This window comes from Debaryomyces hansenii (genome assembly GCF_000006445.2).
Source record: "Debaryomyces hansenii CBS767 chromosome A complete sequence".
NCBI lineage: Eukaryota > Fungi > Ascomycota > Pichiomycetes > Serinales > Debaryomycetaceae > Debaryomyces > Debaryomyces hansenii.
In genome coordinates, this window is record NC_006043.2 from 542,530 (window position 1) to 568,736 (window position 26,207).

At 38.8% G+C, this 26,207-nt stretch overlaps 17 protein-coding genes across 17 annotated transcripts; 7 read left to right on the forward strand and 10 right to left on the reverse strand. All coding sequences in view use genetic code 12, as the record gives it.

Annotated features, from left to right (window-relative positions):
* Positions 1-28: 28 nt before the first annotated feature.
* Positions 29-1,090, forward strand: DEHA2A06534g (DEHA2A06534p; the record flags this gene model as incomplete). The annotated part of the gene is made up of 1 exon (XM_456607.1): positions 29-1,090. The coding sequence occupies one exon, from the start codon at positions 29-31 to the stop codon at positions 1,088-1,090; it is 1,062 nt and encodes a 353-aa protein (XP_456607.1).
* A 50-nt stretch (positions 1,091-1,140) lies between these two features.
* Positions 1,141-2,175, reverse strand: DEHA2A06556g (DEHA2A06556p; the record flags this gene model as incomplete). The annotated part of the gene is made up of 1 exon (XM_002769949.1): positions 1,141-2,175. One exon carries the CDS (start codon positions 2,173-2,175, stop codon positions 1,141-1,143), a length of 1,035 nt encoding a protein of 344 aa, XP_002769995.1.
* A 137-nt stretch (positions 2,176-2,312) lies between these two features.
* DEHA2A06578g (DEHA2A06578p) lies at positions 2,313-3,884 on the forward strand (the record flags this gene model as incomplete). The annotated part of the gene is made up of 1 exon (XM_002769950.1): positions 2,313-3,884. The coding sequence occupies one exon, from the start codon at positions 2,313-2,315 to the stop codon at positions 3,882-3,884; it is 1,572 nt and encodes a 523-aa protein (XP_002769996.1).
* Positions 3,885-3,953: 69 nt separating this feature from the next.
* On the reverse strand, positions 3,954-4,757 carry DEHA2A06600g (DEHA2A06600p; the record flags this gene model as incomplete). Its single annotated transcript, XM_456610.1, has 1 exon — positions 3,954-4,757. The coding sequence occupies one exon, from the start codon at positions 4,755-4,757 to the stop codon at positions 3,954-3,956; it is 804 nt and encodes a 267-aa protein (XP_456610.2).
* Positions 4,758-4,877: 120 nt separating this feature from the next.
* DEHA2A06622g (DEHA2A06622p) lies at positions 4,878-5,798 on the reverse strand (the record flags this gene model as incomplete). The annotated part of the gene is made up of 2 exons (XM_456611.1): positions 4,878-5,621; positions 5,673-5,798. The coding sequence occupies 2 exons, from the start codon at positions 5,796-5,798 to the stop codon at positions 4,878-4,880; spliced, it is 870 nt and encodes a 289-aa protein (XP_456611.2).
* Positions 5,799-5,925: 127 nt separating this feature from the next.
* On the forward strand, positions 5,926-6,567 carry DEHA2A06644g (DEHA2A06644p; the record flags this gene model as incomplete). Its single annotated transcript, XM_456612.1, has 1 exon — positions 5,926-6,567. One exon carries the CDS (start codon positions 5,926-5,928, stop codon positions 6,565-6,567), a length of 642 nt encoding a protein of 213 aa, XP_456612.2.
* Positions 6,568-6,778: 211 nt separating this feature from the next.
* On the forward strand, positions 6,779-7,237 carry DEHA2A06666g (DEHA2A06666p; the record flags this gene model as incomplete). The annotated part of the gene is made up of 1 exon (XM_456613.1): positions 6,779-7,237. One exon carries the CDS (start codon positions 6,779-6,781, stop codon positions 7,235-7,237), a length of 459 nt encoding a protein of 152 aa, XP_456613.1.
* Positions 7,238-7,431: 194 nt separating this feature from the next.
* DEHA2A06688g (DEHA2A06688p) lies at positions 7,432-8,430 on the reverse strand (the record flags this gene model as incomplete). The annotated part of the gene is made up of 1 exon (XM_456614.1): positions 7,432-8,430. One exon carries the CDS (start codon positions 8,428-8,430, stop codon positions 7,432-7,434), a length of 999 nt encoding a protein of 332 aa, XP_456614.2.
* Positions 8,431-8,884: 454 nt separating this feature from the next.
* Positions 8,885-9,712, reverse strand: DEHA2A06710g (DEHA2A06710p; the record flags this gene model as incomplete). Its single annotated transcript, XM_456615.1, has 1 exon — positions 8,885-9,712. One exon carries the CDS (start codon positions 9,710-9,712, stop codon positions 8,885-8,887), a length of 828 nt encoding a protein of 275 aa, XP_456615.2.
* A 315-nt stretch (positions 9,713-10,027) lies between these two features.
* Positions 10,028-12,124, reverse strand: DEHA2A06732g (DEHA2A06732p; the record flags this gene model as incomplete). The annotated part of the gene is made up of 1 exon (XM_002769951.1): positions 10,028-12,124. One exon carries the CDS (start codon positions 12,122-12,124, stop codon positions 10,028-10,030), a length of 2,097 nt encoding a protein of 698 aa, XP_002769997.1.
* Positions 12,125-12,594: 470 nt separating this feature from the next.
* Positions 12,595-15,692, forward strand: DEHA2A06754g (DEHA2A06754p; the record flags this gene model as incomplete). Its single annotated transcript, XM_002769952.1, has 2 exons — positions 12,595-12,624; positions 12,708-15,692. The coding sequence occupies 2 exons, from the start codon at positions 12,595-12,597 to the stop codon at positions 15,690-15,692; spliced, it is 3,015 nt and encodes a 1,004-aa protein (XP_002769998.1).
* A 76-nt stretch (positions 15,693-15,768) lies between these two features.
* Positions 15,769-17,631, reverse strand: DEHA2A06776g (DEHA2A06776p; the record flags this gene model as incomplete). The annotated part of the gene is made up of 1 exon (XM_456619.1): positions 15,769-17,631. The coding sequence occupies one exon, from the start codon at positions 17,629-17,631 to the stop codon at positions 15,769-15,771; it is 1,863 nt and encodes a 620-aa protein (XP_456619.1).
* A 318-nt stretch (positions 17,632-17,949) lies between these two features.
* Positions 17,950-19,164, reverse strand: DEHA2A06798g (DEHA2A06798p; the record flags this gene model as incomplete). The annotated part of the gene is made up of 1 exon (XM_456620.1): positions 17,950-19,164. The coding sequence occupies one exon, from the start codon at positions 19,162-19,164 to the stop codon at positions 17,950-17,952; it is 1,215 nt and encodes a 404-aa protein (XP_456620.1).
* Positions 19,165-19,569: 405 nt separating this feature from the next.
* DEHA2A06820g (DEHA2A06820p) lies at positions 19,570-20,286 on the reverse strand (the record flags this gene model as incomplete). The annotated part of the gene is made up of 1 exon (XM_456621.1): positions 19,570-20,286. The coding sequence occupies one exon, from the start codon at positions 20,284-20,286 to the stop codon at positions 19,570-19,572; it is 717 nt and encodes a 238-aa protein (XP_456621.1).
* Positions 20,287-20,683: 397 nt separating this feature from the next.
* DEHA2A06842g (DEHA2A06842p) lies at positions 20,684-21,880 on the reverse strand (the record flags this gene model as incomplete). The annotated part of the gene is made up of 1 exon (XM_456622.2): positions 20,684-21,880. The coding sequence occupies one exon, from the start codon at positions 21,878-21,880 to the stop codon at positions 20,684-20,686; it is 1,197 nt and encodes a 398-aa protein (XP_456622.2).
* A 743-nt stretch (positions 21,881-22,623) lies between these two features.
* DEHA2A06864g (DEHA2A06864p) lies at positions 22,624-24,402 on the forward strand (the record flags this gene model as incomplete). Its single annotated transcript, XM_456623.1, has 1 exon — positions 22,624-24,402. The coding sequence occupies one exon, from the start codon at positions 22,624-22,626 to the stop codon at positions 24,400-24,402; it is 1,779 nt and encodes a 592-aa protein (XP_456623.2).
* Positions 24,403-24,428: 26 nt separating this feature from the next.
* Positions 24,429-26,138, forward strand: DEHA2A06886g (DEHA2A06886p; the record flags this gene model as incomplete). The annotated part of the gene is made up of 1 exon (XM_456624.2): positions 24,429-26,138. The coding sequence occupies one exon, from the start codon at positions 24,429-24,431 to the stop codon at positions 26,136-26,138; it is 1,710 nt and encodes a 569-aa protein (XP_456624.2).
* Positions 26,139-26,207: the final 69 nt, after the last annotated feature.

The following is a 26,207-nucleotide window of genomic DNA, read 5'->3' on the forward strand; positions in this document are numbered from 1 at the left end:
ATAATTATACAAAACATATTGAATCATTATGTCCAGTGAAAATAAAAACTTGAAGCTTGCTATTGTTGGTACCGGTATTTTTGCCACAGATCAGCACTTGCCAACTATTGACAAACTTCCTAACTTAACACCAGCCGCGTGTTACAACAGAACCAAGGCTAAGGCCGAGACATTCGCTAGTAAGGCCAATATTGATCCATCGCAAGTGTACGAATCGTTGGAAGATATTATCAAGACTGATAGTGTTGATTTCGTGGATGCGTTATTGCCAGTTCAATACAATTTGGATGCCGTGAAATTGGCCGTCAAATACAATAAGCCAATCTGTCTTGAAAAGCCAATTGCTGCTAACATGGCTCAGGCCAAGGAAATTGTTCACTTAGCTAACGGCACTGATGTTCCAATAAGTATTTTGGAAAACTGGTCGTACTTGAAGGCCATTGAGATCTTAAACAAGGACGTGCTTCCAAAGATTGGTGATATCGTATCCTTCACTTACAAATCTACTGGCGCATGGAACGACAACAATAAATACTTAGCCACTTCATGGAGACAAAATCCTGAACACATTGGGGGTTTCTTAAGTGACGGTGGTGTTCATCAATTGGCATTATTGACTGAAGTGCTAGGAGAAGTTGAAAGTGTTTCTGGATTAACTAAACAAATCAGAGAAGAAAGTGGTGCTGACGATATCTTATTCTCCACTATGAAAACGAAGGCAGGTGCTATTGGTACTTTCACTTACGGTTCTTCTTTCGGTGCCACCGATAAGTCTACTAGTTTCACTATCTACGGTACTAATGGTTCTGCTGTTTACGACTTTTCACCAAACTTATCTAAACCAACCATCACATACCAAACTGGTCCTTCTTCTCAAAAAGCTTCTAAAAAGACTGTTATAGAAGTTGACGAAAATGATACTTTTGTGGAAGAATTTAAGAATTTTGCTGAAGCAGTTACTAAGAACGATAAGTCCATCGTCCATGTCACTGCCGCCAAGGCTTATCACCATTTGGCCATTGTTGCTGCTGCTTTAGATAGTTCTGCTAAAAATGGAGATTCTGTTAAGGTCGAACAACCACAAGTCTAATATCGGAATATGATTTTCTAATATATATATCTATATATATATATGCATGCTCATAGTTCATCAACAATTCTACTCGTAGCTTCATTTACTATATCTTCCCAGGTTTTATGTTCTCCATGGGGTTCAATACTCATCGTAAATTCTTCATTTAAATTTATTGTACCTGTACTCGATGATAGTATGCTACTTGCAATTAAGGAGCTACTAATAGCCCCTACTGTGGCGTATACGTCAACATCACCCTTGCTACTTGAATTAACGAACATCCTATTGAATATTCTGAATATCTTGAATAATGACCACAAGAAAAACTTAATAGGCATCTTCAATAATCTGCGCCAAATGACCCATGCACTGCACAGCAAAAGGAACCCAATACTTAAATAGATGTTATTCTTGTCCTTTCTATCTTGTTTTTCGATAAACCTGACTACATTTTTCGACTTGTTTAATAAAGATTCGAAATCGGTAAACTTATCATTCAAATTGGATAAATCTTTCGTTTGTTGCTCAACCGAGTCTATATTCAATTCTGTTTGAACAATAGAAGTCGACATTAACTGTCTAGTTGATTGCAAAGCCGACGTGATCGACTTATTATGTGACAATATTTGATCTTGTATAGTTTTGTTCTTAACTTTAGAATCATCCTTCGTACTACGACCCGAAAACAAGTCCTTTCTTAAGTCAGACTCGTCAAAATTATCTCTTATTACAGAGGAGTATTTGGCAATTCTTTGATTATGAATCAATTCATTTTCTGAATTGTATGATTGCAATTGACTTTCCCTCAACTTGATTCTTAAATTTGATAATTTTTCTTTATACATTTGATATCTTATAGATAATTGATCATCACTAACTCCAGATATGTTAATTTCTATGACCTTCAACATGTCACGAAATTTGAATATTAATCCGTTGGCATCTTTTGTAGATTTGATTCGTTTTAGTTCAATAGATTCTTCACCTTGGTTTGCTGTAGGGTCACTATCATCTATTATTTCATTTATCTTTGCGAATACCGAAAACTGCAATTCATCCAATCTCTTGAAGGAATTATCAATGTCGCTTGAAATAGTCATTTTTGATTGCTTAGTTGGTATATATGTAGCTGAAACGATGATGATATATTTTTGTAGTTAGAGCGCACTGAAAAATATAACTCTTGCAAAAAACGAGTTTTGATTGTAGATTCGTCAAACCCACATACATTATTAGAATGGGTCTCATTATGTCTAACATATCAAATGTGCCAACTAATGAAGAGAAAAATGCAGGTGTTTCGCAAAAAGAGCCAATAGCAGACGCAAAACTAATTCAAGGCAGTAAAAAGCAGAAATCTACCAAGAAATCAAGAGATCCTTCCACACTAACACCCGAGTACATAGAGGAGCAGAGAAGACAGAGAAACTTAAAAAAAGAGAAGAAAAAACAAGAACTTCTTGCTCAAGGAATCGACCCTAATGCTGTGAATACCCCTGTTGAACTAAGATTTAAAACGAGGGAATTACTTGAGCTTCCAAATAATGTAGCTAGTGATGATTCCTTTAAGATAAAAATTATGTCATATAATATATTAGCACAAGCATTAATTAGGAGAAAATTGTTTCCGACAAGTGGGAATGCATTAAAATGGTCAACAAGATCACAAGTTTTGTTATCAGAATTTAAACATTATGACGCAGACATATTATGTTTACAAGAGTTAGACTTTATTCAGTATAATTCATACTGGCGCAAAGAATTGGGAAAACTAGGATATGACATGAAATATTATAGAGCAGATACTAAAAATCACGGATTAGCCATTGCATTCAAGTCGGATAAATTTATTTGCAAGCATCAAAGTTTCATGTACTATGATAAAGAAACTTCGGGGGAGTTGAGACCAAGAACCGCTACTCAGAATATTGGATTTTTGGCATGTTTAGAGTTTACGCCTGACATATTAACGAAGTATAGTAATATTTCAAGAAATGGAATAATCATTGGAACAACACATTTATTTTGGCATCCATTTGGTACCTTTGAAAGAACCAGACAAACTTATTTAATTTTAAAGAAATTCAAAGAATTCCGGTCTACGATGAATACTCTTAAAGGTAATGATGATGATTGGTACGGTTTCTTTGCTGGAGATTTTAATTCGCAACCATTTGATGCGCCATACTTATCCATAACTGCCAAACCAGCCCATTATGCAGAAAGAGCTCGTATAGTTCTTGGATGCTCGCTATCTTATCAGTATTCAAAAAATAGAGGTGTTATAGATCAAGAAGATGACAATGGGGATGAGGATAAAGAAAACGGACAAGAGGAAGAAGGTGGTAATATTGAAAAGTTTGGTAGTAATCAGCCAAAAGACCCAGTTCCAGAGTCGTTTAAACCTACAACTGAACAATTGAAGTTAGTTAATTCAATGGAAGATTTACACAATTCATTAGATATGAGAGCTATCTCCTTATATTCAGTTGGCTATAAATTGGTCGATCCAGATAATGCTGGCCTTGATAACAATCGAGATGAACCAATTTTCTCAAATTGGGCCCATGCCTGGAGAGGTTTATTGGATTATATTTTTGTAATTAGTTCCTGGGATGCTACAAGAGAATCGTTTTCCGACAAAGTAGATACAGTCGAGGACGTTGAACATAATAACGGTGTTCGGATAACAAAATTGTTGAAATTGCCATTACCAAAGGAAATGGGACCAGAACCTTCAGGACAACCAAGACTCGGTCAATATCCATCTGATCATCTTTGTTTGATGGCCGAAGTTGCATTATGTTAATTATATGAATTATATATAAAGACTTATAAAATAATTATCAACTCCATGATATATACGTATTTATATAATTTATTTCTTGAGCATAGTATCAACCAAATCTTCTAAAGGTCCATAATCTTTACGAGTAATTAAATTAAACTCATTACTAAATAAAACGTAGTGCTTTAAACTGGTATTTAGATGACTTTGTAACCCTAATTCGGAGATTTCATGGAAGTGGTGACAATAAATATGGGCATAGATTCTAAACAATCTTTTGAAAATTGTTTTCACCAAGCTTGGAAATTGTTGTGGGAAAGGTGCTCCGATTTTAGAAGGAAATATATTATCATTATCAAAAAAGTTTTGAATCCAATTCATCAAGTTCTCTGTGTATTCACAAGCAGGTAATGATACCGGCCTCTTAGGCAGTGCCATTCCATTGGAGCTGGGATTGGTCTCTTGCCACAAGTATTCATATTCGTCAGTTGCTATCATTCTGGGACACGTCTTCGGAGAACAAAACTCTGTTATTGCCCCGTATAACATATTTATTTGATTGTAGAAATCAACTACGTGAATAGCTAGCCACTCATTGATATCTTCGTCTTGTGGTAACTTGACTGCTTGAATCAATGCACTATCGGATCCTAATGTTTGTTCAGCATAATGTCTTATATCTTTATGTGATGAAACGGATTGTCCACCATTATTTAAGTTTATTGTTTGATATGCTTGCCCTGGCTCTTGCTGATATGGCTGGTTATTTTGTGGTGGGTTTGGGAATGTTGAGTTTGAAACCGGTTGAGGGCTTGATATTGGTGATGATTGCTTCAATTTAAATCCCCTAGTCGACCTTAGCGAATGCGTATTAAAGTTTTGGAAGAACGACATGGCATATATACAAATATCTTACTATATTCAAGTCTTTAAACCAAGTAACTATATTTAACGGCTTGCTTGTGTTCGTTAGATCTATTGTGCTGTTTGTTTACATTCTTCCCATATACATCATCACGTGATCGATTCGATATTAAGATGGCTTTCAATATACTTTAGATCAAAGAGTTGTAAGTCGAAAACCATTGCTTTGATGGATAGATTAGGGGTGGGAGGTAAGCCCAGATCAAGGAAACGGCTTCTGTACTTCTTACACGCGTCTAACTTAGATCCAGACATATCACACTCTTTCATAATACTCAAAGTATTGTATTCCGCTAGTGCTTTCAACTGAATATTTTTCATAGATTGCAAGAACGCTTCGTTCTTATTATGAATTACAGAAGGGAGGTTTGCAGGAGATGAACATAACATCTCGTCGAGATTTCTGAAAAGCCAATTATAGTTTGTTTTGAATAGCTTCCTACCGTAAAATGAGAACACAAAGGGAAATTTAAACTCCAAGTTAATGAACAACGAACCAAGCAGATAGTTCAATGCGTCTACAATGTCAGCAAGTTGTAGTTTTGGCTGAAATGTGTTAAAGTGGAAATCTAAGTCTATCAGACTTAGCAAATTTATGGAATTGGGGAATGCATATTTCATATCGAGTAGATCATTAATAATGGGGGTAGATACATTACACTCAAGATCTAACAGAAATGACGTAGTTTTATCGCCTCTGATGAATAAGCTTGTATTCATGTCAATATGCTTCCAGTAACGACACTCGACAAAGCTATGTCCAATTGCCTCTACCAAACTTCCGTAATCCGTGGTATGGAGCTTAGTACCATTTATATGTAGATTAACATTCAACTTAGTGAGTTAGTAGTAATCTTATAGATCAGCCGCTACAGTTGAACTTACACTGAATTTTTTATCTGGTATAATGAATTGTTCTTCTAAGTTAGAATTGTCATTCTGCAACTGGTACGAGTATTTCAAACTGAAGTAATCTTCATCTTTCTTTACTGTCAACGTATCAACAGTCATGTCAATTATAGTGTAGCTTTTGTTATCATAATCTTTTTACGGTTGTAAAAAAACCTCATCACCGCGATTGACACTTCCAAGCTTTTATCAAGTACTAAAATAAATTCTTCAAGAATACCAATTGGTAATGAATAAGACGAAACAGGTTGTTACTATAGGAAATGACCTAATAGTGAAGTATCAGGTTTCGTTGTTGGCAGGTCTTGAGGGGCTAAATGAACTTTCCTCGAAGAAATCTAAGTTCTTATCGCTTTACAAAAAATTCTATAAGCTTCGTAATATGATCGATTCCAAACCATATAATAAAGAAACATACCAGAACATAATACGACGGAAATTCACCATGGAGGATTTTAACCTTAAACGAAACATACTATTGGAAGGATCTGACAAATTATCAGAATTACAGCTATTTGAACGTATGATAAACACATTAGCATTTGTCCATAATTCAACGGTATATTTACCGTCAGAAGGAAAAGAAAAGCCGGCATTCTTCTTTCAAGACTTGAAAATTCCTCAAAGAATGGAAAAGCTGATAATATTGACCTTGCTCAAGATGGATCAACAGAAGCCCAATACGATTAAATACGATCGAAAATACGAATGGATACCGCAGATATACAACAAATTGAGCCAGTTGCCTGATGACCCCGATGCGAAGGAGTATAAGTCCATTTTCAAGGATATCGATGCTAATCTTATAGGGTTTCGGGACTACGAGTTGAACTTGATGAGGCTAAACGAATGTTATAGACTATGTTTATAGAGAATATATTTTATTGAGTGGTACGAAAATATCTATTATAAACTGATATTGATAAGAATAGAGCCGAGTATACGATGTATATTGTTCAATTTGCTTTAAGGTTGAATTGAATGGCGTAAAAAGCGTTGAATATTTACTGCGCAATTCATAGCAATATCAAAATTGAATATTTTGAAATTTCGTTTTAACTTATTCAATAACTTATATAAATATGGGTTGGTTTTCAAAAGATACATCGAGTACTATTCCAAATAATCAGGTAGAACAACGTTCTCATCAACCATTAGATTTATCTGGTCAACCAGCATTCAATTCAACAACGGCCAATTCAAACGGACATTCATCGGACATTTCTCATACCTTAGAGCAGTTAACTGAAAATGAAGCCCCTCTCAAGTTAAAAGAATTAAAGGAAAATAGCGTAAAGGCAAATAATGAATCAGTATCTGACTTTGTTCACGCAAGACCTAAAAATCTTTTTGTTATTGATGGCGAAAAGGAAATTGAGGAGAGTATTATTTGTACCAATAATGAACAAGGAGGAAAAACATGCTTGAAATTGAAGTACAACTCCGTGCAATTGTTCAAACAAATGCAGAAATTAGAATACTTCTGTTCATTGCCTGATGACATAAATGCTACATACTTCGAATGCAGAAAAATTACATAGTTAAATATTTAATTGTTCAATATAATCTTATCATTTATTACGTACGGATTGTACAAAGAGAGAATCAGATAAGGGAGGCATAAGATCTATAAGAGGATATAAAAAAAAGTTCTAGAAAGAGTGCTTAAAGTAGAGGTGAGATTGAGAGATGATTGCTGAAAGTAAGCGAAGATATGATAAGGGGAAGGAAACGATTAAATGAGTAATCCTGTAACGACACCTAAACCAATCATTAAACTAATACTCAAGCCAAAAGTCGAAGATCCACTTTCGGTTTCGGAATTATACTCATTTAAAGAAACGTTTGAATGGTTTCCATTGTGGATCAAATCAGTACCGTTGTGGGGGTGAGTTGCATTGTGAGTAGTATTTCTCGATTTCACATCGTTTATAAGTTTAGTCTTTGATTTAGTGTCTTCTGTATTGTCTTCGTCATCGTCGGCATAGTCATTTTCAGGCTTAGAGTCTTCGACTTCTGGTTCGTCATCTGCATCTGGACCTTCATCAAATACTTCGTACTTGTCAACCTCATCCTCATCATAAGAATATTCTTTGTAATCTTGGTTAAACTCAAGACCAGATGCCAAGTCCTTTTGTAATTCTTGAAGATCATAGTTGCTGTTAGAATTATATTCGTCTTGCAAGCTTTGTAATCTTATGTTTGATGCTAATTCAATGTCGGCACAAGCAAACTTGGTCAAGTTGGCAAAGTGGAAAGTGACGGATCTACCGACAATGTAGGAATTGGATTTCTTGTTTAACGAAAGATATGGGTCGTTGTATTTTGTTTCGAAGCATGTGGTATCAATCCAACCATGCTTCCCCGACAAGTCACCCACCTGACAGTATGAATCATCCTTTTGATCTTCACAATCTGGTGGGGCGTCATAAGGATTGAAGTGCAAACCCACTAAGTCACAATTACCATCCGAAGGAACCAGGTTTTCATGAATATGATATTGGAAAGGTCCTCCTTCCTTTGGTAACCCGGTTACATCGACGTGGACATTGACTGCCTTACCTCTTTTGGCTGTGAACACAATGTTACCCTGGACATTATTGTCAAATCCAAATGGGAAGTCCGCAATGGCTACCACATTCTTGGGATTTTTTTTAATCTTGGGGGCTTTGTCTCCTAATGCCAATTGAGATACAGAAAGAAGCGATAAGATCAATGGTATATTAATTTGCATTTTTAGGCTTGAACGTAATCTTTATTGATTGAATATAAAGAAAGAAAAGAATGATAGAAGTAAATGAATTTAAGAAGATAATGGACTTACTTATTGTGTTTTATAGTCAGCGGTAGGACACAGATACACCAAATCCACAAATTTGCAGCTTTAAATTTATATCTGAGTGTCGCAAACAACGTTTTTAAAAAATAGAAAGATCTCACAAAAAGTAACGACGGATGTCGGAACCGAAAACCCCATTTCAAGGTACTCCTACAAGCGGTAATTAATTGTTAATGTATCATAAATGTGTATTAAGAAGACTTGATAATCGTCTCATTTAATATAGGAATATAATGTTGTATAATGTAATATAAATTTAATGCAGAATTTTATCGTGTGTACGAATATGGGCGTGAGTGTCTTGTGATATTAAGTTAATGGGGTCAAGCATGCATAATAGGTGTGTCTCTTAGACCATAAATGATTCACCACACCCACAGGTACCCTTAGAGTTGGGATTTCTAAAGATAAACCTCGACGACAATTTGTCATCCAACCAATCCATTTCAGACCCCACAATTGAAAAAAGGGCCTTCGAATCTATGTATACCTTGACACCATCTTGTTCCACCTTCTCGTCGAACTTACCTGGCTCTGATACGTATTCCAAGTTATATGTTAATCCTGAACAACCTCTGTTCTGTACCCCGATTCTGATCAATTGCGGCTCAGGTTGATCCAACAAATTCTTCAAATGGTCCACTGCATTGGCACTGAACGTAATCAATGCTTTTCTAGGACGCAATGTTCTCTTCTGTTTCGTCTTCTTCGCCGGCTTTTCATTCTCCGTTATCTTTGGTGTCGTAGGTTCGACAGTTACTGTCGATATTATATTAGGTTGTGCGGGCTTCTGCGCTTCTGTGTTCTTCGTCTCCTCCTTAGTACTCTTCGTTTCTGCAGTTTCGGGCTTGCCGATATTCTTCAATGTCTTGTTGGAAAATTTGGATGCTCGGGATCTCCTTGCGGGCGCTGATGTACTTTGGTCCTTAGTAGACACTTTTTCCATTGGCCCCAAAGAATGTTTAGACCATTTAGAGCTCAGATCACTAGGTTCTTTAGTTGATTCTCCCAAATTTGTCTTCTTCATAGGATATTTCAATCCCGAATAGAAATCATTCTTGCTTGTTGTAACAGGTATAGTTTGCATAAACCTCTTTCCACCTTTCTTTGCTTCATTTGAAGCATATCTCTTATATGTGTGATTTAAGTTTGTCAATATAATTCTTTTCGCTATCATGTTTGACTAATTGTATATGAATATATTGACTATTATGTATAAATTGTAAGAAGAAGATCCTATTGTATATGATTTATAATAAGTTTGTATGTGAAAGCTAATGACCCGCCCAAAGCTGGTATTCGCACGCATTATTTTAATTCTCGAGTAAGCAAAACTTCAAAGACTCTGATTGGCTGGAAATGCGAATAACCCAATACCGATAATCGGCTAGGATTTGGAGTACCTACATTGCTACATTTTGCAATCTTTAAATGAGTAGAATGTACATTAACGTATATTAGAGATGGGAAACGGAAATTGTAGTACGTGCAGCTATAAAGGGGCGGTTTCCTTCTTCAACCAAATGTATTCAAGAGAAGTTTTAGAGAAAGAAGGTGACAATTCGTTCCACACGGTCTGGTGATACTTGTTTATCCAGGCCTTTTCTTCTGTAGTTAACAAGGAAATGTCAATAAGCTTTTTACAGAATGGGACCCTAGTGAGGGTGTCGAACTCCAAAAAGTCTCTTTCGTTGTAGGAATGACCAGACTGCTTGACGTACATGACGTTTTCGATTCTGATACCGTAGTCACCGTCTTCATAGTAGCCCGGCTCGTTGGAAATCAAGTGGCCTGGTCTCAAGGACGACGACGCAGCGTTGGGTCTTGGACCGATGCCAATAGGGCCCTCATGGACGTTGAGGTATGCTCCGATACCGTGTGAGGTACCGTGACCGTAATCCAATCCGGCAGACCACAAATGCTGTCTTGCAATTGAGTCAATCAAGGCACCCGTGGTGTCCTCGGGAAACTTCAAGTCGCCTAAAGAAATATTGCCCTTCAAGACTAAGGTGTAGTGTTTGATTTCATCGGGCTTTGGGTTGGTGAAGTGGATGGTTCTGGTTACGTCGGTGGTTCCTTCCAAAAATTGAGAACCCGAGTCGTTTAAATATATCTTGTGGGGGTTGATGACCGCACATTCACCCTTGATAGGTTTGTAATGGATCACGGCTGCATTGGCCCCGGTGGCACTGATGGTCGCGAATGATAAGCCCACGAAGTTATCCTCTTGCATTCTGAACTGGGTCAATTTGTCGTCGGCTTGGAGCTCGTCAATCAATTCGCCCTTATTTAGTAATTCATTTTCAAGCCAGGCAAAAAACTTACAGAGGGCACGGCCGTCTTTCAAATGGGCGGATCGGGCTCCCTTAAGTTCGACCTCGTTCTTAATGCCCTTTAAGTCCTCTATGGGCGATCTCAAGGGCTGCTCAAATGAACATTTCAAGTTACGGATGATTTCCCATGATGAGTTCTTAGGGACCAAAAGCTTCTTATTGGCCATATTAAAATCTTTCGATAAAGAGTTCAACTTGGTCCAAAAGTTTTCGTATGGCTCCACATTCACATTGTCAGCCTGTAATGCTGCCTGTACTTTTGTATCAAATCTATAATTATTAGCAAATAATGTCACTTGCTGATTAGTGATGATTAAGTAACCGTAGAAAACGGGGTTATACTCTATATCACTTCCTCTCAAATTCAATAACCATGCAATTTCGTCCAATGCTGAAACAACCAATCCGACACATTTGTGCTTATTCATGGCCTCAGTAACGTCTTTAATTTTGTCACTATATGTTCTTCCCGTATACTTTTCATCCAATACCTTGATAATACTGGCCGGTGAACTGGGTAAGTCCTCGAAGTCGATCCACATCTTTTCAATCAAATTGTCCTTAACCGCCACAAGTTCCACCTCTGCTTTGGTGTTCTTGGGCAGAGAGAGCTTGTCTCTAACCACCTTATCGAACTTCTCAAACACTTGGTATGTGATCAATTTAGGGTCCACCCCGATGTTTATTTTGCTTCCCGAGTCTAACGATAATTGAATCGCCTGGTCTACACTCCACTCTTGCCACGTAGGCTCACTCTTGACCCCCTGTTTCAACAAGACCCAATTAAAGTCTAATTCGTTTGTCGCCTGGTTGAAATACCTCCCGTCCGTCGACACAGCTGCAAGTCCCTCAGGGGTCTCATTCATACACATCACGTCCCTGGTGACCACTGCCACCCCGGCACTTCCTTGGAACCCCGAAATGAAACTTCTCTTCTGATCAAACGCAGAAACGTACTCCGATTGGTGCTGGTCCTCCGATGGCACTACGTATACCCCTAAATCGTATTCCGCCATCAACAACCTCAATTTTTCCAACCGTTTCGATGTATTGACTTCCTTAGCATCTGGAGCACATAAACTGGCAGCATCTATCGTGAAAACTGACCCCTTTCTCGATGCTCCTCTTGGTGACCCCGATCCACTATTTCTCATAGAAACTTGCTTCGCAAGACTTACAGATCTTTTGTGCGTACGGGATAATAATCCTGGCGAACATGTACAGTTAGCACATTGAGCTCTACTTACTTTCCTCATATTGGTCACTTATTGTACTTAAAAACCCTTTTCTTTCTATCGCCCAATAACTATTTTGCAAAGATAATCATATCATCAAATGCCGATAAAGACACGACTTTCTGTCAAAAGAAGTGCCTTGTTTGTGTTACTTGAGGACTAATTTTAGTACTTTCTGCTATTATTGACGATAACTATTTCGGGAGACCAATTACGAACAAATGATTCATACAAAATGTATTTCTAATCTACGATAGGTACCGATGAATTACTTTGTAGACAGCAATTCGACGGGTGTATAATTACAGTCTGGAGATAACCATTTTTGATAGGAATCTGGACTTAATGTCGCTAAAGTCACTAAAACAAGTGACACAAAAGCTCTAAAGAATTGTGAGCAGCAGTCCCATAATAGGCAAGCGGACCAAATAGATGGATGATTAGAGTGCTTTTGCAAATAGAACCAGACATAGGTCGATTTGAGAATGACAATGAACATTAGCTTTGAGCAGGTGGTTCAGGTATGTATTGAGGAGATATTTGGGTCCAAAAAGGGCCATTTCGGATTGAGATCGGAAAACGGGTACTAACCCAAATTTTTCAGCACATTGAGACATTGTATTCTACTAGGGACCCAGACGTGGTAAACCGGATTCAGAATGAGCTACAGGAGCTACAGAGGTCGGGGGACGGATACCAGGTTGCAGGAATGCTAATGAAGCATTCGTCGAGGAATTGTCAGTTTTTTGGAGCGTTGACATATGCGGTGGTGATAAACAGCATGGGCCCTAAATTGGAAATTGACAAGCTAGAGGTTTTAGTGAGGGAAATGGAGGGCCATATATGCGCTATTGTGAGACTGGGGGAGACGGAGGCCAATATGTTCATTATACGGAAGTTGTTTTCGAACTTGTCGTTGGTGTTCATCAGCAACCACGAGACGTATTCCAATCCGGTAGAATCGTTGCTTCGGTCGCTATGTGGGAGCACAGATCTCGCACAGGTCGTCGGAGGCTTACAAGATATGCAGTTGATGGTGTTAGTGATGTTCTCATCGGTTATTGTGGAGGATATCTCCAAGCAGGAAAGATCTGCCGAGATTCATGCGGTGGTGGAAAGCGAGTTATACAGGGACCTCATTATAATATACGACTTTTTGAACAGCACTTCGAGGAGTGTGGCGATTGACTCGTTGGCCTTAGACTGCTTAAATTCGTGGGTGACGTATATTTCAGTTGCAGAATGCAACTCTCAGGTGCGATACACATCAGTGGAGACGTTAATTACGTTCCTTTTCAACCATTTCCTGACCCAGCAGAACCCTGCAGATGATGAAGTTCTTAAGCTTATAAATAAGGCGGTGGGAGTGGTGACAGAAATCCTTGAAATCAATCCTCGCATGCTAACACCGGAAATGAAATCGTACTTGGACAATTTGTTATTTGAATCGCAAAATTGGGGGGCATATTACATTGACACGATAATATTGGGGGAAGCTAGAGAGATGTACCTGGAAGAGATTGATTCATTTATCAACTTATTAATAACGTTTTTACAGAATGATATCTTGAAACTATCCAAATCAATAATGCATACAAACGTGCAATATAAAATCAAAACTTTGGTTAGCTTGACTAATTTTCCTGGGACTCCAATTGAAGATGAATCAGTCAGTGACCAGTTTCTCGCATTCTGGGAGGAGTTTATAAATATTTATGTTGATGACATTGATACTTTTGAAGCCATATTTTTGAACGCTCCGAATGATAGGCAAAGCTTTTTCTCCAAGAGAGATGAAATAATCAACGACGTGTGTTCAATTTATTGGAATAAAATACACCTACCCGAATTGAACGTTTTGGAAGCAAATAAACTGGAATTCCTTCACTATAGAACTGGTGTATCAGATTTATTCATTGCTGGATACTCATTATTGAGTGTTCCGTTTTACGAAAAATTAACACATAGTATTACCGTTAATATTTTAGAAACTGATGAAAATCCTACGAAGATCATCGATATCGAAAGTACATTGTATTTATTATTCAAAATTACTGAAGATTGCACGTTCTACGAGTCTCAAAGCTCTATACTAATACCATATGTCGATTCGCTTTTTGAATCTAGGTTACTTGACGTCATTAAATTATACACGGCAGGGGAAGGGATTTATAGATACGTTTATTCGACGTTTGTCAACTTTTTATCAAGTATTCAGTTCTATCTTAAGGGAGAGCGTGGTTCACGCTACTTAGGCACTATTTTTGATTTATTATTCTCTATTGTTTTGGATGGTCCTCAATCGTTGTCACTCAATACATCTAGAACTATATTGAAAATATGTCAAGAATGCAGAGAAAGTTTGACATCATTCTTACCGAACTTGGAAGTATTGTTGGTCGAGATGTTGAAAAATCTATCGGTAGACGGACTAATAAGACAAAGGATGTTCAATGCGTATACATCTATCGCCCAATGCTTAAAGGAGCCTTCAAAATTCAGTGACATATTGAAAAGAATGATTACTGCTATTCACAATAGGGCTTTAGAAGTTATGAATAGTCTGCCACAGCTAAATGAAAATGAAGAAGATTATCTTCTTTCACTATTATCATGCGTTTGCGAGGTTGGCAGAGCTTGTGAAATACCCGAGGAAGTAGATGACTTCTATAATGAAGAGCAGAAGTTTCTTGTTAACCAATATTGGATTGAAGATCCTATGCAAGTAAAGGATTTGAATTTGAGTATCGTGAAGACTTATTTATTGAATTATGCTCCAATCATTAATAACACTACATGTACTGAAAAATGCTGTCTTATATTAAAAGCAGGAATTAGAGAACCTATAGAGGGTCCTTTTAAATTTCCCATGGATACTATTTTTAACTTCATTCTGGCTAAAATTGACAACTGCAATATTGACTCTGTCCCTTATTTATATGGTCTCATAGAAACTGTCGTTATTGTGAACCACAAGTTTTTGGATCAAGAAATAGTAGGTCAATTGGTCAAAAGAGTGTTCACTGATCACATTGATTTTCTAAAATCAGATCCTTACACAATTAATTCTGCAATTGAACTATTTGCTACAATATTAGAAAGGAACCCATCCTTAATTGTCAGCTTACCTGTATTCGAGAATGTTATTGTTGGGTTTGCGATAGATGGATTAAAAGCTCATGAAGCATTTATTATTAAATCAATCCTGAAGTTCTGGGTTGCATTAATTGCATTGAAAAAAGGCACGAAAGAGAATCAAGATTTCATCAGGAGTATGATGGTGAATACAAACTTGGGTACTCTTTTTGTATTCGATTTACTCAAAGCATTTCTAGGAACACCAAGGTCAAACCTAGATCATTATTATCCTATATTTAGAAACCTTATTACTAAATACCCAATTGAGTTAAAGAAATGGTTACAGGTAGCCTTTAGAGAATTGAAGAATAGCAAGTTGGATGAGAAAAATATAGATGCATTGATTAGTAGGATCATGGCAACAAGAGGTCAACGGTCAGCGAACGATATCTTGAAAAAAATTTGGTTGCAATTAAACGGATTAATAGAATTTAATAGTCGGAGTTTTTAAATTATTTATATTTGAGCGTAACTAATAAAACATATACATAGGAATATTAAAAACAAATTTAGATAAGATAAGCCGGCTAATGCAACATGGAATCTAATTCTGAACATAAATGTTCACATTCGGCATTAAAGTCAACATCATTGATAGTCATCGCTTGGTATCTTACTCTTACAACACCATTGTAAGAATCCTGTCTAGCCTTTAACCTAAAGTTGAATTCTTTCATGGTAATATCATTGATTAAATCTTGAAATACATTATTTTCATTGTTAGTTTGTTGTTCCCTCAAAGTTAACAATTCACCTGCAGTCTTTCCGAATAGCTTATTAGCCTCTTGGTCAAATAAAGTCATCCACAATTGCCCAGAAGAGTCCATAACGGAACAGTTTAAAATATATCTATAATGAGGCTCGTTGAAATTTATATCACATTTTTCACATCTCCAGGTTCCATCGGGTTGCTCAACCACTTTCCTATTGCATGTTGTAGATGGTTGTTGAGAACTAGATTGTAATGAATTGTTACAAGCTGGGTAGCAAAAATTTTCTGTTTTGAAGAAATTGACAGTTGCCTTGATGTTGAAGAAATCTGGCTTTTCACTCATACCTAAGTTTTCTTCTTGAGCTTGTAATATAGACTTTCTATTATTAATTAAATTTTGGTTCGAGCTGTTCTCGTTCTTTAAAGTTTTGAAATTTTCATTTACACCTTGATTATCAAACCATCCCTTTAACTGGTATGCCTCAGCTGTGTCAGGATTCGCCATCATCGATCCGGCATGGGTCAATGTCAATGATCTTCCAGCAAAGTCTTGGATTTTGCAACCCTTGAAAGCAATAACTGAACCTTCACTTGTGTCGAAATCAACGGCTGTATTATTCCATAACCCAACTGTAATTGCAAAGTTGGAATCGTCCACAATGGTGATATTTCTTCTATCAAATGGCTTTCCTGTAGATTTAGCAGTAATTTGGAAAACTGGATTTACTTCCTTCAAAACACCTATTACGTCAATGATTGAGTTTGGCTCACAGCTTTCAATTTGGTTTAATTTGGTAAAGTTGAAATGAATCTTTGGCACATCAGTGGTATCAAAGCATTCTTCCACATTTGTATCTCTATCCAACGCCAATTCATAAGGATGGCTCAAATGAGAAAATTGTGGTTTGGCTTGTTGAATTCTGGCTTTGCTGATATAGTAAACTTTGCCTTCCTCCAATTCCTGGTAAAACTTTTCTGCCAAATCATTGAAAGCCGTGGCCCTGATTTCATCAGATTCATCCAAGAAATTGACATTGAATAATTTACCTTCACCACGCGCGTTAGACCACTTTCTAATATCGCCTTTGTAAGAAACTCTGGCCTTAATGACCCATTGATTTTGATATGGCGACAATTGTTCAATAGCATTTACGTGTCTTTGTTGAAAAGTGCTTGCCTTTTGAGGTTGTTGTTGCTGTTGTTGAGGTGCTTTGGCTTGGTTTAACTCTGCAGATTCTAACTTCTGGCTCTTATTAGCCAACTCTAAATAATCGTCTTCAGGGTGCTCAGCATAATACGAATCACATGAAATCAATGTATTTGTGGATTTGTTACTTGTTTGAAACTTCACTTCCAAGTTATTAATAATCATAATATGTTTCTGAGTGGTGACCAAGCTGTAATCTTTAATAATTATGACCGATGTTTTTTTAAATCCATTAGCTTCACAATAAGGAATACATTCACTGGTAATCAATCCATGTAACGAATACGCTCCATCATTAAGCAAAACCCGATATTTGACTGCTGAATCACCGTTACCATTTTCGAGTGATTGATCGATTATTTTAATATTAGTGACCTGAACTGTAATTGGTTTTCCTTCGAACGATTGTCTTTCCGTTTTTGAAAGAATTCCTTTCAAAGCTCCTGACGAAAGTCCATATGCTTCGGCCATTATTCGATTGTTTATTCACTATTATATAAAGGTTTGAAAAGAAAAGGAAGAAGAGTATATGTTTGGTAACGCGCCACCCAAAAAGTTTATGTATTGACGCGACCGAAAACATCAACAAGTTAATTTTACTATTGAATGGAAAGCAAGTTTTAATAAATTTGAACGTATGTAAATGTATGTAACGTATAGCCCATATAGTAAAGTTTTTATCTATGTGTAGAAAAATTCATGGAGTATTTAGAAAAACTAGCATTTAAAACAAGAAATGCTACATATGAAATGAAATTTAACCAGTAAAGAACTCATGAAATAACCCACTTATAACTTTGGTTGCACCGACACGGCATTGAATAATTCGTCCTTAGAGTTGATCTTGACGGCTCCACTCTTCAATAAGGCCTTAGTCAAATCATTAATCAAATCATCGGAGTTTTCAATACCAATGCACAATCTGATCAAATCTTCAGGGAAATCTCTTTCTTCTCTGGTCTTGGCATCGATAGAGGCATGTGACATCTTACAAGGCATGGATATCAACGAGTTGACACACCCGAACGAAACGGCAATTCCAAAGATATCGGTGTTTTCCACAATCTTTTCCGACGTCTTGATGCTACCAGTCTCGAAACTTATGACTGCACCCGCACCTTTACACATGGAAGCATGTAACTCGTATTGGGGATGGCTCTTCAATCCCGGGTATCTGACTCTGAAACCAATACTGGACAAGAATTCGGCGATCTTCTGGCAGTTTTGCTGCTGTCTCTCGACTCTGACAGCGAGAGTTCTCAACCCTCTGCTCAATAACCACGAATCAAAAGGCGATAATCCACACCCAGTTGAGTTTATGACAAAATACACCTTTTCGGCCAATTTCGCATCCCGGGTAGCAATAACCCCCGCCATAATATCATGGTGTCCGTTAAGATACTTGGTAGCAGACTCGTACTGGATATCAACTCCCAAATCAAGAGGAGTCATCAATATTGGCGACATCATCGTGTTATCAAAGACAACAACCACGTCAGGGTTCTTTCTATGCGCATAATCAGTAATGGACTTGACATCGCACACCTTGATCAACGGGTTCGTAGGAGACTCAAGAAAAATCATCTTGGTATTATTAGTTATCTTAGAAGTAAATAATTCTGTGTTTGTGGTGTCCCAATGTTGCACCTTCAAGTCTCCCTTCTTATTCAAATACGTCAATAATCTGTTAGTACCCCCATACAAATCATCTCCGGCCAATACTTCATCGCCTGGTTTTAAAATTCTGGTTATAACATCAAGACATCCCATACCACTTGTAACAGCAAACGCGTGCTTAGCTTTCATGATCTTGGCCATATGATTTTGCAAATATGTTCTAGTTGGATTTCCCGACCTAGTATAGTCGTATTCACCCATATCGGATAACGAATTTTGTTTAAACGTCGCGGACTGATACAACGGTGGAACCGATGCATTATGTTGGTCCGTTGACTTTGAAAAGACTAATTCTGTCTCAATATTATACGATTTGGGTGGTGCCATCTCTGTATATCTAATAAAGTGAAAATTTTAATATAATAAATCCCAGGTATAAGACTCATACTTTTATCAACTTTCTCGATTAGCGGGTTCACCAGAAATGATGCAATCAGCGTGCGATTACCAAAATACCGTCAAGAGATCTGCCATAGTTAAGAGATGCTTGTAGCTGATGGTGCTGATAATGGTGCTGCGAGGAGGTAGGGAAGATGCAGAGAGAACCAAACAATTATTACGGGTTCAATATGTGATCTGAGAAGGTTAGGTCATGAAAAGGCCAATTACGGACACTAGCAACTCTAAAATATGTATATGTTATTACTATATAAGTACTAAATAGTCATCTAGTTAACTATCTAACTGAATGCATTATCATCAACGATGAACAGAAACCGGTAAACTACGACCCTATAAGTCAGATCTGGTTACTGTACTGACGTCGAATGGCTTCTCGCCTAACAAGACCTTTGCGCCCGAAAATGGCTCACAGGTGTCTCTGCCGGAGACAGGGCCAGCCTTAGGTTCCTTGCCGGCTTGTAATGTCTTCAAAAGATCGATCGTCTTTTCTGCGGTCAAATCTTCATGGAAGTCGTCGTTAAGAGCCAACATTGGGGCGTTGACACACGCACCCAAACATTCAACTTCCTGCAAAGTGAATAATTTGTCTGGGGTGGTCTGGCCTGGCTTAATCTTCAAGTGCGACGTGATGGCATCCATGACTTCATCTGAACCACATAACTGACATGGGGTAGTGGTACACACCTGGATGTTGTATTTACCCATTGGTTTTCTGTTGTACATGGTGTAGAAGGTTGCAACTTCGTACACTCTCATTGGTGGCATGTCCAAGTACTTGGCGACGTAGTTCATCACCGCAATCGATGTGAACCCGGTCTGACGCTGTCCTAAGTCCAATAATGGCATAACGGCCGCCTTTTTATATTGAGGTGGGTATTTGGCAATAATTTCATTGGCTCTTTTGAGGTTTTCGGAGTTGAACTCAAAACTCATATTTTTGTTGTCTTCTTTGGTATCTCTGTGGATTGAAATGATAGACGAGAACCTCTTATTGACCACCGATCTGTGTGTACTTCTTTGGACACTTCTTGGAATAAAACGAAACATCATGCAATTAATAATATTATTTCCGTATTACTGTTTCCTGAGATGAAAATGTAGGTTTATTTAGGACAATTAGCTACTGATATCTACTTTTCAAGTTGAAATATAATAAATATCTTAAATATATTATTTTTAGTCCGCTATTATTATAAAATCCTAACACAGATACTGACCACTATTTGTTAACTGTTAATAAAGTTTTATAAACTAATGAGCTCTATTGTACTTTTTCACAGAGCGTAAACCTGATTTAAACGACAGTGATTGGCTTACCGAGACCCACCCGATTTTGCGTGGTTTTCGCACGTCGCACCAAAAAAATTGTTAGTACTGGGACCAAAATGGATGCAAAATGCCGAGTAATACTGGAATTGGGTGGGTAACAAGGAGTATCTATTGTCTATCTACGACAGTTTTTGGTGGAGGACGACCGATGGACGGTTGTTTCGTCGGAAGTTTGGTACATGGTTGAATAGACATCGTTATAATTGGGTGCGGTGGTGGTTTCGACCGGAAAATGTGTGTTTGATACATGTTTGATGGATTTGGAGGCTAGTGGCCCATATGGAGCCATGAATACTTGGTTGTCTTGGAGATCAAATACGGTGTATATGTACTTGAAAATGCTGTTCGGAAGGGTAGCCACATAGGAATTTGTGCCGATATCGACGATGCCGATTCTGAGGGTGCAGTATTGGGCCCCACGGATGGCAGTGCACTCGTCAATCAAGTCGGTAATGGGGATTGAGACGGGGAAGCCCGTAATATCGAAAGTGAGAGATTCGGCAGCAAGACTGTCTTGGTGGAACAACGGGGTATCGTCGTGCCACTGTTTTTTGGCGTGGATTGCGGTGACTAAATTTGTATACACGGGTTCGGGGAGCATGAGACCATTGGACCCGGTGTCGAGGGTGTAAATGAGTTTTTGAGTTGAAATCGATGTCCTAGAGTTGTGGCTTGCAACTTTGATAGATGAGACCGTCACGGCTGTAGCGGTGTGGTACTCACGAGTGGCCAGTGGCCCCACTTCGAACCCGATCTGCGTCTTGACCAATGGACCCTTGTAGGCCCCAGAATCAATACCCCCAAATATGATGGAGCTGTGGCTCTCTCTTCCGGATACACTGTATACCTGATAGTCGATGAGACCTTGCGACTCGAGCTTCATTGGAAAGTTCTCGTACGGATCCATGGCTTCGATAGTAGCATACCCGATTCCAAACACCCCGTAGAACGAATCAATATCAGACACGTTTGTCACCCCAAACGTAGCCCCTTTTAGGGCCCATCCATTGCCTGAAATTGTTTCATTTTGCTGGAACATCTCAAAGGGTTCGGATGACCCGTACTGTGCGACATATTCTGGGGTGAAGAGCGACTTCTCATACTGGTACGTCGACCCCGTTAGCACCACATCGGCCGAACCAGTATCCAAGATCACATTTTTCAACTCCTGTTGACGTTTCCCGACCCTGAGCGACTCAACATAATACATGGAGTCTGAAGACCGCTCCAAAGGAATCTCAACGTATCCTCCAGAGGCTGCGAAAACCTGGCCATAAATGCCTAAAGCTACCAATAAATACACCAATTGCATATCGTATACATTAGTTGATGATTCCCATACTTCTACTACCCTACCAACCTCTTTATACATCTCTACTCAGCTTTCGTGCTGGAACAGGTTTCATTGGTATTACTGGATCAGTACATGGCAATAAACACCCACGCCTGGCTATATACAGGGGGTTCCACTTTCAAAACATCTGAAGTGTCATACAATACCCGTTCCTCTCCTCGAAGTCGCCAAAAACATTAGCCTACCCCTTGTCATACAACCAAGTTCCATTTCTGCTCTTTCATGCATGCAGCCGAAAGAAACAGTTCATTAAAGTACTTGATGTCAGCTCTTGTGACAAAAGTCGCAATCGTCTCTCTTTCCCAACACACCACCAAACCCTTAATTTTAATACCAGACCCTGGTCAGTCACTCTCGCAGACCCATTGACAACTTTCTCCAGTAGTACCCACCCCAGAACACGAACCAAGATCCCTTCTTATACTACAACACCCATTACGATTAATATATGATCACGTGATTATTCCCTTTTGCTCACCAAACTGCTTCATAGTCAACCACCACAAATTAGTATACGGGCTACTGGGTAAGTTATCGATTTAGGTAAATCCAATACAGAAAGCATAGCATCAGACTCGGAATCACAGAGGTGATAATCCAGATATATTTTTTAATCCATTTCCTCGAATTTTGCACATACTTTATAACCAAAAACACCTTCTTATCAATAGAAGCGTCTTCCAACCTTTCACGATTGGATTATGAATAATAGCAAAAACAATACTGCTAGCGGTAGGAACGTTATAAATAATGGTTATTCGTCTAGAAGAAGCACTCTAGAGACGCCGAGATCGCCATCTAGGTCTACTCGAAATTTGGAACCGCCCCACTTGAACGATGGGGGGGGATTACCATCGACATCACCAAGGCGAAGAAACCAAAAGTCGATATTTAGCGATCGGTATATCCCGAATCGTACGGGGATTGATTTGCAGGCTGCGTTCAGTTTGTCAAACCAGGAAATTTTGCCCGAGATCAAGAATAGACACGATAGAATAGACAATGAGATTGAAATAAGAAAAGAGGAAGAGGCAAACCAGACATTTTCGACAATATTGAAGGCGGAACTATTTGGTGATAATGTACCCATGGCCACGGCCAATTTGAGCAAAAATGCAAAGGTGTCAAATAGCAGGCCGAATAGCACGGGCAATCTTAATTCCACAGCATCCTCATCTTCGTTACATTCGATTCGATCTTCGGGAATGGCTGACAACGCTAGCACTGGTGGTGACGACGGTACTACAGGTAATACCAGAATCACCCCACCACGGTCTACAAGAAATAATGCCAGCAACAACTCCCTTACTTCTGGCTCGGTAAATACCACGAACCATGATTCCAACAGCATCACGAACACCCCTAGACAAACGGCAAACTTATTTACATACCAATCCCCCAAAAAGAATAGGCCAGTATCTAGGGACCTACAGAACGAGCTTTACTCGTTATCTCCTGTAAGACAAGAATCCCAAAAACTTTTACTATCGCCGCAGAAAAAACCCAGAAATATATCAAAAGTTCCCTACAGAGTGCTTGATGCACCAGAGTTATCGGACGACTTCTACCTCAATCTCGTCGACTGGGGTCAGCAGGACATTTTGGCCGTGGGGCTTGGTGACAGTGTGTACCTCTGGGATGGAAGCACGCAATCGGTCGACAGATTGTGTAATTTATCGAACAAAGATAAGGTTACTAGTATAAACTGGATTGGCTCTGGAACCCATTTGGCAGTAGGGACACTGAAGGGTTTGGTCGAAATCTGGGACGCTACCAAAATAAAGTGTGTCAGAACAATGTCGGGCCATAGTTTGCGAGTAAGCTCATTGGCATGGAACGAACACATTCTCTCGAGTGGATCGAGAGATCGAAGCATCCTCAACAGAGACGTCAGAATCGAGAGCCACTACGTCAACAAGTTCGAAGCTCACAAACAAGAGGTCTGCGGCTTGAAGTGGAACGTCGAAGAAAACAAGTTGGCCAGCGGTGGTAACGACAATAAACTATTTATTTGGGACGCATTGAACACTAAGCCATTATATCAGTTCAACGACCACACCGCCGCAGTCAAGGCAATTTCTTGGTCTCCTCACCAAAGAGGTGTCTTAGCATCTGGCGGGGGAACCGCCGACAAAACAATCAAAACCTGGAACACCCTCACTGGCTCGTTGACGAATAATGTCAACACCGGATCGCAAGTCTGCAACCTAATCTGGTCCAAAAATTCAAACGAATTAGTCTCCACTCATGGATTCTCCAGAAACCAAATCATTGTCTGGAAATATCCCTCCATGCAGCAAATAGCTCAATTAACCGGTCATACATACAGAGTATTGTACTTGTCATTATCGCCAGATGGGGAAACGATTGTTACCGGTGCTGGAGATGAGACCTTAAGGTTTTGGAACGTTTTTGACAAAAATAAGAATGATGAGCCACCCTCATCTGTCTTATTGGATGCATTCCTGCAACTCCGCTAGCCTGTATATTATATTTATACTTAATAATGCTTAATAAACTCCTAAATGGCGTAATCCCCCCATTTAATTTCTGCCATAACCTTGATAGATACTATGATAGGCGTTTTGATAATGCCGTCAAAGTCCTAACCTGTACTTTTTCTGGAGATTTTAGAATTTTGCAGGTTATGTACCTATTACTCATTATCTATTATATAAGAACGTATATACTACTATATTTTATAATTTGTAACAAGCATATTGACAGCACTAAAAAAGATATGTCTAAACCAGAAGCTAAGGATTTGAGCCACTTGTTGAGTGAAGAAGCTAAGTCGAGAAAAAACTCTCCATTGAAGGCTGCTTTCAAGTATTACAAACAACCAGGAATGACGTTCTTGGGCGGTGGATTACCATTATCAGATTGTTTTCCGTTCAATAAAGTGACAGCGGACATTCCATCGGTACCATTTTCAGAAGGTATTTCGGCTCCGCTCTCTGATGAAAATAAAACTGTCGTAGAGGTATACAAAAGAGCCGAAATGAACAAGACAGAAGACAAGCAGATCGAGCTTGCCAGATCATTGCAATATGGACACACTGAAGGTCAAGCCGAGATTATTGATTTCTTGAAGGAGCACACGGAAAAGATTCACAATGTTCCATATAAGGATTGGGATCTTATTGCATCTGTTGGTAACACGCAATCGTGGGATGCAACCTTGAGATCGTTTGTCACCAGAGGTGATTCTATCTTGGTTGAAGAATATTCGTTCAGTTCGGCATTGGAAACTGCCCACGCACAAGGCGTTAATACCATTCCAGTTCCAATGGACGCCAAGGGAATTCTTCCGGAAGCATTGGAAAAGCAGTTAGACCAATGGGTTGGACCAAAGCCAAAGTTGTTATATACCATTTGTACTGGTCAAAACCCAACCGGGTCTTGTCTCTCGGCTGAAAGAAGAAGGGCCATCTACAAATTGGCATGCAAGCACGATTTCATCATTATTGAGGACGAGCCTTATTACTTCTTGCAAATGGAAGATTATACCACGGACGAAAAGTCAAGAGCTAGCAACAAGGTCGACAGCCACGACGAATTCGTCAAGGCTTTAGTTCCATCCTACATCTCCATGGATGTCGAAGGAAGAGTTATCAGATTAGACTCATTCTCTAAGGTTTTGGCACCTGGTTTGAGATTCGGTTGGATTGTCGGACAAGCCAAATTACTCGAGAGATATGTCAGAATCCATGAAGTTTCTATCCAGTGTCCATCTGGTTTTACTCAATCCATCTGTAATTCCTTGTTGCAAAAATGGGGTCAAAAGGGTTACTTAGATTGGTTAATGGGCTTACGTGCCGACTACACCCACAAGAGAGATGTCGCTATTGATGCAGTTAACAAGTACTTCCCTAAGGAAGTTGTATCATTTATCCCACCAGTGGCCGGTATGTTTTTCACAACTACCATCGACGCTTCCAAGCACCCTAAATTCAAGTCCGAGTTTAACGAGGACCCACTCCAGGTTGAAAATGCCGTCTACGAGCAAGCTTTGAAACAAGGTTGTTTGATGATCCCAGGTTCTTGGTTCAAGGCCGACGGTAAATCAAATCCTCCACAACCTGAATTACCAGAAAACCCTGCTAGCAAAAACACCTTCTTCTTTAGAGGTACATATGCTGCCGTTCCATTAGATCAATTAGTCATAGGATTAGAAAAATTCGGTAAAGCAATTAAGGTTGAATACGGTCTTTAAGTATTAGGTATCTATAGATAGGTTACTCTAATTTGGTATTTAATCTCTAGAATATAAATTATTAAAAGC